The following is a 20,840-nucleotide window of genomic DNA, read 5'->3' on the forward strand; positions in this document are numbered from 1 at the left end:
CGCAGACTGTTGCATGCCCAGAGTGGATCAGTGATGGTTTGGGCTGCCATATCATGGCATTCCCTTGGCCCAATACCTGTGCTAGATGGGCACGTCACTGTCAAGGACTACCGAACCATTCTTGAGGACCATGTGCATCCAATGGTTCAAACATTGTATCCTGAAGGCGGTGCCGTGTATCAGGATGACAATGCACCAATACACACAGCAAGACTGGTGAAAATTGGTTTGATGAACATGAAAGTGAAGTTGAACATCTCCCATGGCCTGCACAGTCACCAGATCTAAATATTATTGAGCCACTTTGGGGTGTTTTGGAGGAGCGAGTCAGGAAACGTTTTCCTCCACCAGTATCACGTAGTGACCTGGCCACTATCCTGCAAGAAGAATGGCTTAAAATCCCTCTGACCACTGTGCAGGACTTGTATATGCCATTCCCAAGTCGAATTGACGCTGTATTGGCCGCAAAAGGAGGCCCTACACCATACTAATAAATTATTGTGGTCTAAAACCAGGTGTTTCAGTTTTATTGTCCAACCCCTGTAGTACTTTACAAAGTGTTCAGAGTGTCTGTATTTGGATATAATTAACTGATATCTACAAAAGTATCTTGTATTAGTCAAATATTTCAGTACATTAATTGACACATTCACTTGTTTGTAGGCTGCAATGGTGTTTCGTTTGCTTATGAGATTGAAATTATGCATATTTGCTGTGAACTCTCTAAAACAGCATTAAAAAGCTTAAAAAAGAAATATTGCTATTGTTTGTTGCAAAGCCTCATACTGTAGATGATTATTATTTTATAATTGTAATTTGTGCATTAATATGAAATGCGTAATCTTAACAGCATCAGTTTAACACAGTTGAAAGCTGTGTTGCTGTCTGCTTGTACAGCTTTGGATTTTGTGTTGCTGTTTGCCTGAAGGCAGCATATCAAAAATGTTAATGGAGATGGTGTAAGAAGTGTGATACAATCTTCTGAATCCTGTGCCTGCAGCCATTCTGAAACTGATGATGGACAGAGGATAAGGACACTTCAAGGATCTTCTCAGCTCCACTCACTGTCCTCTGCAGGGCGCTCTTGTTTGTTGTATTGCAGATGGAATCCCATTCTGAGATACAGAATGCTTTGGGGATGCTAGTAGGATCAGTCTTTAGTTTGTTACTTTGTTTGTTAAAGTCCAGTCTCTGCTGGGACAGTTTCAAGTCCCCAGAGATCCATACTCCAAAAAATTCACTCTCTGTCTCATGATCACTGATGCTGAGAGGTATGCTAAAGTTGTGACCTTTGGAAGTTGATGATCATTTCCTTTGTTTTGTCCACGCTGACCACCACTTTGTTGTCTCTTTATTAGCCCTCTAGTTGTTTGATGTTTTACTGTACATTGAGTCATCATTTCTATAAATGAGTCCTACTACCTTGGCATTATCTGAGTCTGTATCTGGACACTTTCATGTTTTGGTATTTAAACATTTCCAAAGATGAAAGAAATTTTCTTATTTAGTTTTTCTTTCTCCAATCGCAGCTGAATAAAATTAAAACAAAAATCCATGAACTCTGAGGAAAAACCCCTATAAATGTGAAGGGTGTTTGGTGAGAAAAAAAACATGCAGTGACTAAACATTATTAAGAGCTGCAGTGCTATACTGGCATTGCTTGAATCCCAGTTTAGAGGTTTTGTCTGTGACCAGATAGATATCTCCGTCTGTGTTTCTGGTTCAGTGACAGTAAAACACTATATTTACTCTAAATCACTCAGGGGATCTTTGGGTTTAAATTGGGTAAAGATTGATGGCTGTTGCTGCTGCTGTGGTGCACTCGTTAATTTTTTAAAGCAGAGCCAGGTGCCCGTTCAAAGCCAATGCTTCTTCTGATAATCAGAAAACCTCTGGAATGATTACCTCTTCTGCACAATTACATGCTGACATGCAATACATCTTGTACTGGTGCACAGCTTGCCACGGTTCTGTGGAGAGGTTGTTATTCACACTTTTCTTTTTCTCTTTCTTTTGTGCTCTTTTCACAGATTTACACCCGCTACGGGAAATGCTACACCTTCAACTCGGGGTTAGATGGCAACCCTTTGCTGACCACATTGAAAGGAGGCACAGGGAATGGCTTGGAAATCATGCTGGACATCCAGCAGGATGAATACCTGCCTGTTTGGGGAGAGACAGGTCAGTGCAACTTTAAACACTATTCTTACTTACACTAACAGGTTAACGGATTTATGGAAACCTCTGAATCTTGCTGTACTTTTTGCTTTTGTGTTAATTATATGATGTTTAAATAAACAAAGGAGTCACAGTGCTTTGCAAAAGTATTCCTACCACTTGAACTATTTCACATTTTGTCATGTTACAACCATAACTTATGATGTTTTTAATTAGGATTTTTTATTGTTTGTTTTGACCTAAACTAAGTAGCACATAATAGTACAGCGGAAGGAAAAGGATACATGCTTTTCAGTATTTTTTAAAAAGGAAGATTTATGTAGTTTTCACTCCCTTTACACTAATACCACTAAATAAAACCCAGTGCAACTAATTCCCTTCGGAAGCACTACATTAGTAAATAAAGTCCAACTGTGTGTAATTTAATCTCATTAAAATACAGCTGTAAAGGCCTCAGAGAGGACCTTAGTAAACAACAGCATCATGTGGCCGAAGGAAGACACTAGATAAGTGAAGGATACAATTGTAGGGAGGTTTAAAGCAAAGTTATGGTAGAAAATTATTTCTCAAACCTTGGACATTACCTCGAACACTTTTTAATACATCATCTGGAAATAGAAAGCACAACTACAAACCTACCAAGAGATGTCTATCCACCTAAACTGATTGCATTAACTAATTATCCAAAAGGGTAACACTAGTAGAGCTGCATTCACAAATCTGAATTTTATGGAAACGTGAAAAGAAGAAACCTGTGGTTGAAATAAAGTCATAAGATGTCTTCAATTTATGTTGCCACAAATCATGTAGGGGAAACGGGAAATGTGGAAGAAGGTGCTCTGATCAGATGGGAAGTTAAACCTTTTAACTTACGGGCATAATATTAGGTGAGGTGGGACACTAACACCCAAAACACACCGTGAAAGATGGCGGTGGCAGTATCATGCTGTGGGGATGCTTTCTACACCAAGAACACAAACATTGGTTAGGGCTATTGGATAGAGCCAAATACAGAGCGATACTGGAGAACACACCTTTTAGAGACTGCTGATGACTTGAGACTGGGATGAAGGTTCACCTTTCAGCAGGACAACAGACCCAAAGAGCTACAGTGGAATGTTTTAATTCAAAGCATATTTATGTGTTACATTGACGTTGTCAAAGCCCAGAACTAAATCTGAATGGAAATCTATGGCAAGAAAATAGATTTTAGCAGAGGCTGTCTTACCCGAAGAGGCTTAATACAAATGCACAAAAATTCAGATATTTATTTCAGTGTGTAAAAAACCCTTCTTTGAGCCTGATGCTGGCCTGACTACATAGACGTTTATAAGTATAATATGCCAAAATGTTTACACAATTCAAGGGACATGAATACTTTTGGAAAGCACTATAGCAAAAATGAAACAATGTCCTCTATAGAATTTTATTGTTTTTATATGTTTCCACAGGTGTACCACTGTTATTAGATCTAAAAAAGTGTGCTATAATACATCAGTATCACTACATTCAGCATCCGGTAAACCTTTGGTTTTAAATATATTTAAAATGATTTAGTACACCAACACTTTCAGTGGTATTGATTCAACCATAAGCTTTTAAAACAACCTGTTAATAGAAAATCTGTTAAGCATTGATAGCTGAAACAGCCAAGTGCCCAAAGAGTGGCTTCACTTAGACAGCCGCACATGTTGTTATATCTTCTGGCGTGCTGTATCCACAGATGAGACATCGTACGAAGCAGGCATCAAGGTTCAGATCCACAGCCAAGACGAGCCGCCTTTCATTGACCAGCTGGGATTCGGTGTAGCCCCTGGTTTTCAAACTTTTGTGTCATGTCAACAGCAACTGGTACCTAACATTTAGCCTCTGATCTCTTCTTATTTTCGCCCGCCTTATTGAGTGTTTGTCCCACCGAATTCTTGCCGGCCAGTGTATGTTATCTCTGTGTCAAGGAGCATGGAGCCAAACCAATTTGCTGATTTATCCTATGTGAGAAAAGTGGAGTAAGTGTGGTTTCCATTAAATGAAACTTGGGGAATTAAAGCAGCAAAGAATTATTGACAGAGCAGGGCCAAGTAATGATTAGATGGAAGCATATGAGTGCGATATGCCTTTCAGAGCCAAAACCACCTAAGACTACAAAGCTTGCAAAAATATATGGTTGCTTAGACCGCGTCCTCTATTTTTAGCCAGAGTGAAAAAATATGAATGCATCTTTTTGATCACTGCAAAACCGATCAGAAATTGTTCAAAGTGTTTTTATTTGCAGCTTTTAAAAAGAAAATGATCTTACAGCAGCCCCTGTTAAAAGTAACAAAAATCTGAAAGCCCTTGAATAATTTCTTGAGGGAAAGGTGTAAAGAAAAAAGCCTAGTAGACTTTTTGTTGTGATGTCTAATTCCCCACTTCAAGCAGGTCTAAAAACATACTTTTTTATGAGAGCAATGGCCTACGGCTACTTTGCACATACTTTGATTTAAGGACACAATTTAATGACAAGAACAAAAGCCTGTGGCGGGGTTTGTTGACTGCAAGTAATAACTATAGTGGAGCCTGAATTGATTGAAGGGGCCATCATGGATAGTCAGAACAGTAAGATCATGGTTTTCCAATCCAAATCTAATAACACTGTACAGCATTTATGTGATGTTGCCTGTAGAACACATTCCAGTTAGGTCTCTTTTTGTCTTTTCTAGAAAAACACAAAAGACAAATAATTGACTTTTCAGACAGAAGCAGGGACAAAAAAGAGAAATAGCTTCTGTTAAAAATGCAGTGTTGCCACAAAGAGCTTTAAATTCTGTGGTGATTATAATTTTTATGCTTTATGATCAACTGTATTATTGTATTGTGCTGCAGGCTCATTAAAATTTCCAGCACGTAATCAGTTATAGTGAAGTAAGGGATACTTGAGCTGTTAATAAAATTTATTTTCTCTGCCAGATTTAAATGATTATGCTCCGAAAGTTAATCGGCTTGCCTGCTTCATCAGCATGAACCAATTGTTAATGTAAAATCTGTCTTGTTTAAGCAGAATAGCATGGGATGATTGAGGCATATTTTTGACAGTTGGACACCACAAAAAGAAAACTTGCTATGAAAAACAGAATCTTATTGTTGTCTTTTAAATGTCATCAGTGCTCAAAGTTTACCATCATCCAACTATCATCAAGAAGTGAATCAAGTTTATTAATCACCATTGCAGTTTCATCCTGAAAGTAAAAGAGCAAAGATTAGTCATTAATAATCATGACACGAGCAGCTATAACAGTGACAGCCAAAAGACGTGTTTACGAGTTGAAAGATGGGCTGCATTAATTAGATTGTCATTAAAGTCTGGCAAGCATTCATATCAGTCAGTGTCCTATGAGTACAATATGCGACCATCAGTGTAGTCTTAAGATAAAGGATACCTCACTTCAACATTTTCATTTGTGACTTCTTTTTCAGAGGAGTTTAATTTTAAAACCTTATTCTGGATTAGAACTGAGTTCAATTCAGCTGTTGAATGCAAACTTCAGATGCAACAATCAGAATTTTGTGACAAAGTTTAAATCTTTAAGTCCTTTGAATCCTTGAGTGCCAAGGTATATTTTGATGCTATGATTAAGCCACATATCATATAGTGCAAAACAAGTTGGGGGTCAGATTGCAAAGCAACACTAAAACCAGTTGAAACAGTTTATAAACAAGATTAAAAAGTATTCTGTGGTCACTTACACTGGAGAGGAACTCCTAAACATCAGACAGTCCTCTTTTGGCATTTCTTTCTCAATTTTTCATCTGGCGGTGCAGCAGGATTTACCGGAGACACAGATGAGGTAAACCGGCGAACAAGTTTGTGAAGCTTCAGTGACATGGACTCCACACAGCCTTGCCCTCAATCTACTTGGCTAATGTGTGCTCCCTGCCCAGCAAAATGGACAAACTGCTGCTTCTCAACTCTTAGAACTCGGACATCCACTGATCTACCGTCCTCTGTTTCACCAAATATTGGCTCGGTGAGCATACCCCAGACAGGTCACTTCGAATGCTGGTCTTTCAGCTGTTTCAAGCGGACTGCAGCGCAGAGCTCTCAAGTAAAAAGAGAGGAGCTGAAATCTGCTTTTATAATAAATGAAGATTGGTGTAATGATGTCACAGTGTTTATAAAAGACATGTAGTCCTCACCTGGGATCATTTATTTATAAACTGTAAACCCTTCCATTCCTTGAGGGACTTGTCGTTTGCCCTGATCTGTGTTTACATCCCACCACAAGCCCCAATATCAGAGCCTGAAAAACAGCTTGCTGAGCTGATAACAGACATGGCCCCTTTTTGGACTTTTTGGACTTTGCACCCCCAATTGAATTTATACAGGGTAGGTTTAGAAATGCTCCAGTTGTATATGTGCCAAAGGAAGCCTTAATTATTTAAAAATGTGTAAGTTGGTGTATAATTATTATGTAAGCTGAAAGTTTACTTCTTAATGAAATCCTGCTTAGGGCCTCAATCATGGGCTGACCCTACCAACTTGTTCCTGAGGCCCTAAGTAGAGGTTGAAAGCTAAAAAGGATACAATGGGGCATCTTATTCATGCTTAATTTATCCTACCCGTCTTCACATCCCATATTTCCTACAGCCTAAATAAATCTCAGACATTTGGAAGATAGCTTCTTTCATGTCTTCGCTTCCTCTGGTTTCCTTTAAAACAACCCATTGATATTGAAAGTATCAATCTAAAGTGCATCTCTAATGCAAACTGCATCCAACGGTGCAGCATAGTTTTCTTTTGGGACATGTACTTTTGCAGGGTATTTTTTTGAAGCAGCTGGTCACATCCTGCCCTTTACCTTAGTGTTGCTTGCCTTTTAATTTTGATAATGATGTGGGCTGTGTTCCCTCACCCCTCACCCTAGATGAGACGTCTTATGAGGCGGGCTTAAAGGTACAGCTTAATTCTCAGTCAGAGCCTCATTTCCTCCATGAGCTGGGCTTTGGGGTTACCCTGGGCTTCCAAACATTTGTTTCCACCCAAGAGCAGAGGGTAGCGTATGTGTGACTAGGCTTGCTGCATGCTGCAAAGTACCATATCGTTTAGTTGCTCCGCTCTTGTTAAGTTCCACACTTTTATCTGCTGTTTCACCCTCCCTACAAGGAATTGATTCATGTGCCTCCCCTTGTTCCCCCTTCTGTGTGGCTGAAGCAACTACATGCAACAGTTTCTACTGTGTGTTCTTGTCATCTTTGTCTTCTCTGTTTAGAACTTTAGTAGCCAATGTGTGTCATTCCTTTAAGCTATATACCAAAATTTGGATGCTAATTAAAGTTTAGTTTGTTGTTTGGTTGTACTCCTTTCTTTTCCATGTACAGCTTTGTCAAAATAATTTCTTTGTTTTGCTTTCATATCTCAGTGGAGCAAAGTATAGAAACTCTGCGTTGTATCATATGAAAGGACCAGACGGTATGATTTATTAGGTTTTATCCCCTATGAGGATTCTGCCTTGAGGTCTATAGTCTAGTACACTTCTCATCAGGGTGTTCTATCCAGTACATTTCCACACATGAAAGACTGTTGGTTAGAAAGGGAGTTCAATAAAAGCTTAATCATGTTTGACAGTTTAGGTCCACTCCATCAGCGAATTGTACTCTATCTCTGTCACTGCCTATTGACTAAGTGACCCTTTCATTGTCAGAGTTGGCCTGGTTAGGGCTGCTGTATACGATTGAGACTTCCCCTCGGTCCTAATGTGACAATAGCAACACAATTCTTCTGAGATGTTTGGCAGGAAAAAGCCTTTGGCTCTGATTGCTGGTCAGCCCCATGTTGCATTTAGAAGATACTGCAGATTCAAAGTACTCAAGCAAGCTGTATTATATATGCATACATTTGTTTTGTGTTTTTTTCTTTTTGTTATTGTTTTTTTTTTTGTCATGAAATTAGTATTAGATACAACAAGCAAAAGATTGAAAGGGAGGTGAAAATTGTCTCGCTAATGAGATTCAGTTTGTTAAGTACAAGAGAAATAAACGTTTTGAATGGACTGCAGACACACGGAAACAAACCTTACAGTTGTAAACCTGTATAATAAATACAAACAAAAACTGTTAAACATTCTGCCACTGAATATTGTTCAGTTACAGATTTATTTAGGTTGTCCTTTGTAACTCCTAAATGTAGTGTCTTGCAGAAGTATAAACATTCCTCATCTCTTTTTATATTTTGTTACATTGCAACCTCAAAATTCTGTGTTTTTAATTGGATTTTATGTGACAGAACCACACAATGTAGAACAACATATTTTTAAAGTGGAAAGAAAATGGTACATGGTTTTTAAAGGTTTTCAAAAAAAAAAAAAATCTGAAGAGTTTGCTTTGCATGTATTCAGAACCCTAATGCAAAAACCTGCCTTTACCTAAGCTGCCACATAAGCACAAGGATTGCAGGAGAAATAGCAAAGAAGAAGGTTTTCTGGTTGTGTGCAAAACACTATGTATGGTGGAAAACTAACACAGCACATCATCCCAGAACACAACATCTCCATTGTGAAAGATGGTGTTGGCAGCATCAAGCTCTTCTTCAGCAGGGACAGGGAAGCCGGTCAGAGCTGATGAGGAAGAAAAATTAAGAAAACCTGTTAGAGTCTGCAAAAAGACTTGAGCCTGGGGCAAAGGCTGACCTACTCGCAAGACAGCAACACAACCATACAGGCAGAATGATTTAGATGAAAGCATATTCATTTGTTAAAACGGCCCAGTTAAAGTCCAGATCTAAAACCAATTGAGATACAGTGGCAAGACTTGAATAGTGAATTCCACATACAATCTCCACCCAATCTTACTGAGCTTGAGCAATTTAGCAAAAAGAAGGGGCAAAAGAAATCTGTCTATAGATGGTTAAGACATGCAAGAAGCTGTAACTGCAGCCAAAGGTGGTTCCGATTTAACTGGAGAAGCTGGATACAAATGCATTCAACAGTAAAAACCTTGAAAACCATGTATCATTTCCTTTTACTTTACAATCATGCACATATGACTTTGAGTTGGTCTGACACATAAAATCCCAATAAAATAAAGAGAAGTTTGTGGTTGTAACGTGAAAACATTTGAAAAATATTTAAGAGGTATGAATGCATTTGCAAGGCACTGTAAGGACATTTTAATGAGAGTTCTCTTTCAAATGAAGCAGCAAGCTGACTTTATTATATAAGTGAATTCATTAGAAAATGCAGGTTTCAGATTATAAACTCTATACAACAATTGATGCAAATTTCTTTATTAAGATAATGGAAAATAAATACTAATCAGGACCCAATACATGCAACGCTTCAAAAAACTAAAAGCAAACCCTCAAAATTCTGAAACAAAATCTGTTGAATGAATTATTTTCATTATAAAGACTGTCAATTGTTCAGACTTTTACTGTAAGGGTTATAAAACCTGTCCATAGATTGTGGTGTCCTGTCCAAACTATCAAGGTTCCTATTTCTAAGCCTGTCTCTATTCCCATGGTACTCTGCTTCCTGCCAGGAACCAAACCTGCATCAGCAATGTTCTGCATGATGTCTGACTGCTGCAACACATGAGCAATAATACTGTTCTTACTGCAAATGTTTTGCCACTTGTGTCTCAGAGCACATTTTTATTTAAATACATCTGTTTCTGTAGTGTGTGTGTTGGATTTTGTCAGCTCATTGTCCTCCTTTGTACTTTGGCTGTGCGCTGTTTTTCTTTTTTTTTTCTTTTTTGTTGTTTGGTGTAATCCTGTGAGCCGACGTACTGAGGGAAAACATGTGCTGTTTGCTCTTTCAGCTTCAGTACCTCCCACAACCTTGGGGAGATTGCAAGTCCACACCAATAGACTCAGAATTCTTCTCTACGTACAGCATCACTGCGTGCCGCATTGACTGTGAAACCCGATACCTGCTGGACAACTGCAACTGCAGGATGGTTCACATGCCCGGTATGAATTCAGACCTGGCCTGGCTTGTGAAAATCTTTTTTTTCCTCCTGTGGTGCCTAAATATGTAATGAGTTTTACATTTACATTATTTCAAATAGGTACTTCAACAGTTTGCACACCTGAGCAGTATAAAGAATGTGCTGACCCAGCTTTAGGTAAGGCAACACATTTTTTCATGTTAAGCATGAGTATTTTTTATATTAATGTGTAAAACCCAGAGCTCATCAGAATGAGCATATTCCAAGATTTAGATAGTAATTATGATGCTTCAGCTAAAAATAACTTCCCCCTCAGATGGTGCTGAAGCAAAATAATAAAATTATTGTTGCAAATGTCCATTATAAAGATTTGTGATGTGAATGTGCTTGGCTGAGCTCAAATAAATTGCACCAGTTTTATTCCCTCCCCCCTCCTCTTCTTTTCAGTAATATGGCTTCAGTCATTATTTGCTTTCATGGAAAGTGAACGATGGCAGCGAATGTATTTCTGTTTTATGCAGCGATATTTTTAGCACAAACTAAAAGCTGCTATTTCCAGGTTTTGTTTTTTTTTGGGGGGGGGGTTTGCGCTTTCAAAGAGATCACAGTATTTTCAAATGACTTTGATCATCCACAGACTTTTTGGTAGAGAAAGACAACGATTACTGTGTCTGTCAGACCCCCTGCAACATGACTCGCTATGGCAAGGAGCTGTCCATGGTAAAGATCCCCAGTAAGGCATCTGCTAAATATCTGGCTAAGAAATTCAACAAAACTGAGCAATATATTGGGTAAGTATTATGTAGTATCAGTGAAGTATTTAGTTAATTATCTTTTTTCCCTGATGCATTTTAAACTAAGTCTCCATCGTTCACCTTCAATGTAACAATAATGAAAGAATCAGGCTCAAAAAATTAGCTGATGTAATGTTCTATCACAGAATATAATATATGCTGGGTATGCTCTCATCTGTCTTCTCTGCAGAGAAAATATATTGGTGTTGGACATCTTCTTCGAAGCTCTAAACTATGAGAAAATTGAACAGAAGAAGGCCTATGAAATTGCAGGGCTTCTTGGTAAGAATCTTGCAGCTGCCTGTCCTTTCAGATTGGAGGGAGAAAAAAAGTAGGGCTTTGGTATCTGCACTCAGCATATCCCTGGCGCAGAGTTCACATTGTGTGTTGGTGCCTGGTGCTTTGAGGGTTCTTCTTTGAACTTCAGAAAAGCTGAACACGTTTTCATAATCTGATGCTCTTGCAAGGGCAGCAGGGCTTGGTGTGATGAGAAACTGCGCCTGCGTGGACACTTTTGACAATTCTGTACAGATTGCTGAGAGATACAGCGAATTAGATTTGACAGCGCTGCGAATGGTTTCATGCACCATTGTTCAATTGCTGTACCTGCCTATATCTGTTAATCTCTTAATCTGTAGGTGACATTGGAGGTCAGATGGGGCTATTTATTGGAGCCAGTGTTCTGACAATACTGGAAATATTCGACTACCTATATGAGGTAAAGTGTGTTTTTTTTTTTTACTTATTCAAATATATTATGGAGCTTTTAGTATCATTAGGGGTCCAGAATGATTCTTTTTTTTTTTGTTTTTATTCTATGTAACCTTTATTTTACATGGAGAATCTGTTTGAGATTTACAATCCGTTGTGCAAGGGTGTTCTCGCCAACATTGGCTGCAATGCAAAGCTTCATACATTTTATATCATAAAGACAAAGCAGCAAACTAAAAAGACTTATTCCCAAATTCTGTCAGGCATTTTTAAACCAAATATCCTCTGTCACAATCCTGATACAAATGGGACAGGAGATAAGGAGGGAGCATGCCCAAAATAGCCTTGTGAATTGTAGTATACCAGTGACCAGTCGACCAGTTGAAAGGACGAGGACCATCCAACCTGGGCATACATCCTTCAATTATAAGATTTCTTTGTCCTCCATGATAAACAGAGTTCAGTGACTAACACTTTAAAGGGTGCATGAATGTATAAAACATCACCATAATCTATAATTGCTATAAATGGAGTCAATTTGGTCAGCAATGAAAGTGTTTTCTTATTTTAGGATAGTATCTGGAAAATCCATTCAATATGCCTGTAAAATTTTCCATCACATTTCATGTTACAACAAAAAGCTTCAATAGGTGTTATGGGATAGTATGTGACAGACCAACACAAAGTAGCCCATCATCGTCAGGTCAGGAAAATGATACATGGTTTTCTAAATTGTTTTACATATAAGCATTTGCGAAGTGTGGCATGCATTTGTATACAGTTAGTGCTTTGTAAGATCAAACTTTTGTTGTAAATGTAGCTCTGAGTCCATCAGGAAATATCTTTATCAGAACCAGAAGTTTCTGCGAATTCATTTTTACAATATACCTCAGCCCCAGTCAGATTGGATGAAGACCATCTATTAATATTTATTTTTAAATCTTGTGACAAGCTCTCAATTGAATTTATGTCAGGACATTGACTGGGCCATTCTAAGACATGAATATCATTTGTTCTAAACTGTTCCTTTGTAGTTCTGGGTGAATGTTTAGGATTACTTTCCTGCTGGCAGGTCAACATCTGCCCCAGTCTGAAGTATATAGCAGGATTAAATAGGTTCCAGGATTGACATGTATTTAGCTCTTTTCCCCATAAACTCTCAGTAAATTTCCTGTCCCTGACAAAGAAAATTATCGCTAACTCATGATGCTGCCATCACCATGCTTTACTGAGGGGAAATGTTCATGGTGGTTACATGTGTAGTTGTCCTCTCACATAGTGCCCATCTAACCACAGCACCTTCTTCCATACATTTGATCTTCTATATGACATAAGGCATACTGCACCTTGGACTTCTTATGGATTTCTTAAAAATGGCTTTCTTCTTGCATAAAAACAACATTCATTCAGAGCATGACTTATTGTTGTCAACAGGTTCATCCACCTAAGCTGTGGATGTATACCTTCACAGATGATGGCCTGAACCATGTTCTAGGACATATTAGGACAGCTTAGGATAATTTTTCATAACCTAAAACTTCCAATTCTCCTAACTTCTTCTCAGTTTTATCCCTGTCCTGTCTGATATGTTCGTTCATCTTAATGATGCTGTTTGTTTTTTTTTGTTGTTGTTAATGTTTTAAAAAAAAAAACGTTGATACTTTCATAGAACAGCTGGATTAATACTGACTATAAATTACATACAGGTGGACTCTTGACTTTTGACTGGACTGCACTGGATTTTATTTAGTGGTTTCAGAGAAAATGGGATTGAACAGAAATGCAAACTACACTGTTCAGATTTTTATTTGTAAAAAAAACCCAAAATATTCTGCATTATTTTGCTTCTAAAAAATTTAAGGGTGTGAATACTTCTTCAATGCATTTAATTCTTCTTGTTTATTTCAATGTTAAGACATCTGCTGAATCTATTGCTACCTTCAGAACTATGTTTTGAAAGGTTTGTTTAGAAAAAAATTGCTCAGTTTATGGACCTTATAGAACTTGTCCAAAGCAATCTTTATGTTGGAAAAAAGAGGGAACTGATGGGAAACATTCAACTGCTGTTCACACATGCACCTGACAACAGGAGATCCTCCGCTTGAGAAGTGGAGAAGAGAGAAGAAGAAATATAACAGCAAGGAGAGTAGGTTGAGTACTGACAATTTAAGACACAATGCAAAAGATCCACTATGAAATTTGTTGTTTATAGTTTGCAACACTGCGAGGATGATGTGCCACACTTGTGGATGTCAGTTTGATATACAGTAAATATTGTACCTATCTGTGTAAATTCAGGCGAAAACAGTATCTTAGCCAATTGGCACATATGTGAAAACAGGTCAGGTTTGTCATCTTTATCCCAAATGCTGGGTAAAGATTCAAAGGTGCACTTATGGAACTACTTTGAACTGTACTGTATAAACATATTTAAAGCAAAATCTGCAATACAGACTTTGACTTCTGTCAGTATTGCATCATTTTATCTTTGAGCTCACCAAGTTTTGTGTGAACACAAATACAAATACAAGTTTAAAGCTGTATAGAGACACTGTAGCAGCAAAACTGTTTTTAATAATCAGTGGTTAGCTGAGCTTTTTAATTGCTGCGCTTAAAATGGACATGTCTTAATTGCCTTTCGCTCCTTATTGCTCCTCGAGGCTATATTTCAAGGGTTACAAAATATGGTAAACTTTAATGCAAATGTAGAAACTTCATGAGGCAATCAGATGAAGAAATAACAAATGTAATAACTGAACTGAAGAGGCAAAAATGAAAAAGAAGACAAGAAGAACAGACAGTTTAAAGGTCAGATATTAAAGACAGACTGGAAGACAACAAACATTAAATAGAATAAGAAATTGGGCAAAAATCAACAGAACATAAAGCAGACGTTTTATAGGAACAGCTCGAGGAACCTGCTGAGGCACTTTTAAAACCTATAAGGACAGATTTAAGCCAATTATATATAGTCAGCTGACCAATAAATCAAGTGTTATCCTCAATTAATAAACTGTTTTTCTACTATTTCTTTTTTTGATGATGAGATCCAGCTGCTTTAAGTCTTGTTACATTGGACAGTTGCACAAAAAAACAGCCTAAAATGTCAATATTTCAACCATTTTGGTTTCTTGCAAAATAAGAAAGCAAAATGTGACATTTTATCAGCAGCAGCAAAATTTTCAAAGAGCTGTAGCGTTCATCGTTGTTAATCTTAGCAGAAAAATCATCTTTTCCTAGATACTAAATGGCATTAAGTGTAATGTTTGTGAATCATGTGTTTTGTTCTTGCTTTTAGGTGTTTAAGGATAAGGTTCTGGGATACTTCCTGCGTAAGAAACGACCGCAGCGTTGTCAGAGCGACAATCTGGTAATTCTTTTTCCTTATTCTCTCTGGATGCAGTTGTCTGAATGAAATGAAGATCATGTGTCACTGAATGAGCTCAGGAACAACAAAAGCTCTGCTCACATTTAAATAACTTCTACTAACTAGCACCACACAGTAAGAATAGGCCAAACTTCATCATTTAACATCATGAACATCAGGAAAAGCAGTTTTTTAGAAAACATATGAAACTATTCAAGTTCACACAGTTTCTGCACTTGTTTTAATTTTAAAGGGATAGTTCATGAATTTTGTAACTTGAATAAGGGGCAAAAATGTATTTGCTGTCAGGTGAAACAATTATCTCTGTATTGATTAAAAAAAAAACTTTTAGACCTTTAGCAGGATTAACAACTCAGCAGTCAAAGCCTAAAAAAATCAGAGCAAGATCATGAGGGAAAAAAAACTCAGAGAGGAAAGCTAAATCTTACGCAAAAAATAGTCTTATTTTTTCCAGTAATTTAGTAAACACTCTCCTCTAATATTTCAGTGAATTTCTGAATCAGTAAACCAGTAATATTGCATTTTTAATCTTCCTATAGAGGCTGACCAAGCAAAGCCCTCCCCATCACTTGTATGTCAAAAGTACTAAATTGCACTTTTAGTATGATTTAATTTAAACTTGCTTTCCACTTTCCAGTCTCTCCCCTGTTCACAGACAGTTGGAACTTACATCACACTCAGTTCATGTTACAGAGAAGCTGTATGATTTTATAATTTAGTGGTTATAGCTTAGAGTTGTTTTTTTTTAGCTTTATGTATCTGAGAGTTATCTAACTAATGTGGTGACATCAATTACTACTTCAAATGTTAGTGGCATTATGTAGTACTTTTGATTATAAAATATTTCTTCAGAGGTTCCCTTGAAAAGTTGTGTCAATATCTTACCAACAGGAGACAACTCTCATAACTCTCATTTTAATTTTGTATAAATCATTTTGTACAAATCCAGACCCAGTTGGACCTGGAGGTTGAAGCTATTTGAAGATGTGCCAAGTGAACTATTACCGTCCTAAAAGAACTTCGGTCTCAAAAATGTTAAAGTGGTTTATGCAAATGCCATTTTAGGAATATTTAAACAAAAGACACATTTTTTCATACACAAGCCAATTATTCAATGCAATGATTATGAAGGTAGGCGGTGTCAGCTACCAGTGATCCTCTTGTGTGAAACAAATACCAACAACAGTACTTGTAAATAGCAACTGTCTGATATAAACCTAAAGTGGTTTAAAAAGCACAACAATTAAAGTTGTTAAAGTGAAAGCTATTTTGTTGATTTTATACTTGACCAGAATGCTTTACATGTTCTGTTCTCAGCATGTGTTGCATACAGGAATATCAGTGGTGGTTCATTGCTGCCTACCTCCATTACCTGGGTAAATAATCATCAGCTGCTTTGTGAATAAATGGCCAATGCAAACAAGACAACAGTTTAAACCCTAATACAACTGCTGTGTTGTTTTTGAGATTAGAGTTGTTATAAGACGGTGGAATTCCGCTTTGGTCTTGGTCCCGCTCTGACAACCTGTTAGCTTTAGCCATCAGGACCGACTAATCTGGCACTATACTATATATAGATGCCAAGAGAGTTATCTACCGCAGTTGGTATATTAACAGCTTATAACCATTTAACATAACCCTATCTCAAATGCCATGCAATATCCCTTGAATAATCTCTAAAAGTGCAATTTAAATAGGTGACCAGCTGTCAATTAAGCATTTGTTATTGTTCATGGCCTTTTATTATTATATTTTTTGCCCCTTATTGCAATTAATCCCACAACTCCCTTTACGCTATCTCTTCAGTATACTCAGTATTTCTTAGTGTCAATAAATATGTCATTTAGAGGTGAAAACATCCTTGGTTCCTTGTAATATGACAGGATCATTAGAACAGAATCATATCAAGAAGGCTGTGAAAAAGGCTGCTGAAATAGTCATTAGTCTCTTATTTTCAGGTTTTATTCAGAATCAGTTAAATTAACTTCCTCATTAAAGTAATTTTCCCTAAATCACAGCATTTTGTTTTGGTCAGTGGTTTTAAATACACAAATATAGATAGATAGATAGATAGATAGATAGATAGATAGATAGATAGATAGATAGATAGATAGATAGATAGATAGATAGATAGATAGATAGATAGATAGATAGATAGATAGATAGATAGATAGATAGATAGATAGATAGATAGATAGATAGATAGATAGATAGATAGATAGATAGATAGATAGATAGATAGATAGATAGATAGATAGATAGATAGATAGATAGATAGATAGATAGATAGATAGATAGATAGATAGATAGATAGATAGATAGATAGATAGATAGATAGATAGATAGATAGATAGATAGATAGATAGATAGATAGATAGATAGATAGATAGATAGATAGATAGATAGATAGATAGATAGATAGATAGATATAGATAGAAATGTTGTGTATCTCAGAAAAAGATACAGATTTACCAAGCAGAGGCGAAACTATTTATAGTGTAGGGTGTCAGACATAGGAAACATGAAAGATGGTATGGAAAATAAATTGTGTCCAACCTTTTTCATTTTCTGCATGAAGAATCTAGTTTGTGCATGCTTTGTTGCCTCGGGTTCAGAATAGATTAATTATTAAAAGAAGTTTAAAAGGAAATGTTTATTATTTATGTTGTATATACAGTGGACATAAGCCAGCATAGTTAAGAAGAATTTGTTTTAAGTCTAAATTTATTTGATTTCATACTGAAACTGTGGGGGAGGCAGCATTTCCTTAGTGGGCCACATAAATGCTTTTTAAACTGTTTATCCCTTGTGTTAAACTCCATATACACTGCCTTGCAAAATCATTCAGACTCCTTGAACTTCTCTCATTTTGTTATGTCACAGCCACAAATTGCAATGTGTTTTATCAGGAGTATACTTGAAAAACTTAAACAAAGCAGTCAAAACTTTGTAGAACTACCTTTACCTGCAGGTTTGTCTCTACCAACTTTACACCTATACTGAACTGATATCTTTGCTGATTTTGTTTGGCATCATAGCTTAAACTTAGTCAGATTGGATGAAGAGTATCTTCAACAATTCAGTTTATCTTAGTTTGTTTATACAGTGCCAATTTTCAACAAATGTCATATCAAGTACTTTAAAAGACAGCTTATGCTCTGAAATATAGCATTACAACAATCCAGTCATATTGGCAGTATAATGCAGTCAAATTTAGCTAATGATGCCAACTAATAAAACATTTCCTATCTAGGGAAGTCCATCTGATTGCAACAACCCGCAGAAATCTTTCTCCTGAACAAAAGTGTTGATAGTGAAAAGGAAAACTGAACAGGAACACCTTCCTTTTAAATAGGCAGAAATCTCCAGCAAAACCAAGCTTAGAGTGAGCACTCATCTGCTGCAACCGACTGGGGGTTTTAAAAAAAACAGACCAGACACACAAAAAACACTGAAAAACTTCTTAGTCTTATCTGACCTGAGCACTTATATTAATTAGGTGAATTCTGAAGAGCATAGATTGCACTGAACCTTATTTAGGATTATCAGAATAAAATGGGTTAAATATAAACACATGCCATCCTTTTCACATTTCGGAAGTTGGTTCTCTTTTTCATTCTGCTTCCGTTCTGAACCACTTTGTGTTGATCTGTCCCAATAATTTATGATGATAGTTGTGATTGTGACATGACAAAATGTGAGAAAACAAAGAGTGTTCATTCTTTTGCAAGGCATGTATGACACGTGTTCACCTTGCAATAAATCGTCTCTATCACATTTTTTTCTGTCCAACACTGACATGCAAAAATTGGGCCAAAGGGGTGTCCAAACTTTTGCACTGCCTCTGTTTTTACAATTCCATTGTCATATCACCACTAGCACCACCTGAACAGAAAGTAATTTATCTTTAATTGGATTTGTTTTAATCTAAGCACTCATTCCCCCATTGATCATCAACACATCTGGAAGTCAGTAACTAATCTTTGCTTTACCTGCTCATTAAAAAACAAAAACAAAACTTTAAGTTTGTTGAGAACCTGTACCGCAGGTTCTCCTCAAAATTTACCTTACAACATTTACATTGTTTTCAATTTTCATTTCAGTCACCCTCACCCATCTTTCTTTTCATCATGTCTATTCCAGGAGTTTCCAGAGAACCCAACCAGCCCTGGTGTCACGCCTAATCATGCCCCCAGGTAGCACACCCCGTTGATAACAGATGCTCCCTCCCATGCTGTCCCTCTCTTTCATTCATACCCAAGATCCATGTCATACCTCAGTGGTTACAAAAGAATTGGTTGGCTGTCAACAAAAGAGGGGTGATGAACCAGCTCCTGTGAGCATTTTAATATCTACTGCTATGTCAGGAAAGGTCAGTCTCTGTGTATCTGAGTGTTTTTAGGCTCAAAAAAACAGACAAGAGTTGGTTGGATTCTCCAAGTGCGTTTCAAATTTACTCTCTGCACTGTACGAAACCTCTTCCATCCACTGAATAATGATGCTTTCCCCCCTCCATAGGTTAAAGTGCAGCACTCCTGTGAAAACAGATTACATATTTACTTGACTGTACAGAGCACTGAGCCACATCAGATCTGTTCGTCTCCCTGCAGTGCAGAGGTCTATTAAGCAGCAAAGCATTTCAGGCTTGTGCCAGATACCATCACTAAATCATCACATTACTGTGAGACGTTATCACAGGTCTGCATGCAGTGAGTTTGTGTGATTTACAAATGGGTGGTTTCTGAAATAATAATTTTTAAGGCTCATATTTATTTGAGTTACAATAAGTTGAAATGTAATCAACAATGCAATTTATTTGAGTAATTGTATTCAAAAAGGGTTGTACTATGCAGATTCATTGCACGCTGAGTGATATATTTCAAGTGTGTATTTCTATTTGTGATGATGATGGTTCTAATAAAAACCCAAAATTTTGAATTTTACGTAGGATCGAAAAAAGGATATTTAATGCAGAAATGTTATGACATGGTCATTTTATTTCTGACACAATTATTGTGATCATTGACAAATATCCAGTAGACAGTCATTGACACCTTCCATCAGGAGATCAAGCCATAAAATATCATAGCTAAAGAAGCTGACTGTTCATAGAGTGCTGTATCCAGGCAAATTAACAGAAAATTAAGTGGAAGGAAAAGGTGTGTTGAAGAAAGATACAAAAACAACAGGTATACTTGCATCTTTGAGGGGATTGTAAAGAGTTTGGGCATGAACTGCTTTATTAAGTGTACTTGAGCAAGCACACTCAGATGTATCCAGGAAATGAGCTACAACTGTTTTGCCAGTCCTGAACTAGAGAACATCATCAGCACCTTGTCTGTGCTAAAGAGAAAAAAAATTGAACTCTGGATCAGTGGTCTAAAGTCATCTTTTGAGATAAAAGTAAAATATGTATATTATTTGAAAATCAGTGCAAATCAGCATACCCACCTGACCGAAACCCCATTGAAAATCTATGGATAACATTTCAAATGAAAAGGAGAGAAACTGTAGCCAACAATGTAGGTGAGCTGAAGGCCACTATTAAAGCAAAATGGACTTTCCTAACACCTCAGCAGAGCCACAGGCTGGTCAACACCGTGCCAAGCAGCACTAACGTAGAAATTCATTAAAAAGGTGCCCCGAGCAAGTCTTGAGGGCATATACTGTAAAGTACATACTTTTCAGTTTTGACATTTTAGTAATAAAAACCCTTTTTTAATGAAATATTAAAAGTTTCTAAGAAACGAAAATTACTGGGGTTCATTTGCAGTAAGCCATAATCATCAAAATGAATATTATTAAATGCTTAAAATATATTACTCTGTATAATGAATCTGTGGTAA

General features: G+C 37.0%; 1 protein-coding gene across 3 annotated transcripts in view; it reads left to right on the forward strand.

Moving 5' to 3' along the window:
- Positions 1-20,840, forward strand: part of asic1c (acid-sensing (proton-gated) ion channel 1c) — a 217,678-nt gene that overhangs the window by 189,536 nt on the left and 7,302 nt on the right. For 2 of the 3 annotated variants that reach the window (XM_047369084.1, XM_047369081.1), the window contains exons 2-10: positions 2,031-2,181; positions 3,902-4,029; positions 9,973-10,123; positions 10,222-10,278; positions 10,739-10,892; positions 11,086-11,177; positions 11,534-11,613; positions 14,905-14,976; positions 19,138-19,190. In XM_047369084.1, the coding sequence (XP_047225040.1) occupies positions 2,031-2,181; positions 3,902-4,029; positions 9,973-10,123; positions 10,222-10,278; positions 10,739-10,892; positions 11,086-11,177; positions 11,534-11,613; positions 14,905-14,976; positions 19,138-19,190 (938 nt within the window). The remainder of the gene's footprint in view (positions 1-2,030; positions 2,182-3,901; positions 4,030-9,972; positions 10,124-10,221; positions 10,279-10,738; positions 10,893-11,085; positions 11,178-11,533; positions 11,614-14,904; positions 14,977-19,137; positions 19,191-20,840) is intronic. The other variant, XM_047369082.1, reaches the window with a different exon arrangement.

This window comes from Girardinichthys multiradiatus, chromosome 6 (assembly GCF_021462225.1).
Source record: "Girardinichthys multiradiatus isolate DD_20200921_A chromosome 6, DD_fGirMul_XY1, whole genome shotgun sequence".
Classification (NCBI taxonomy): Eukaryota; Metazoa; Chordata; class Actinopteri; order Cyprinodontiformes; family Goodeidae; genus Girardinichthys; species Girardinichthys multiradiatus.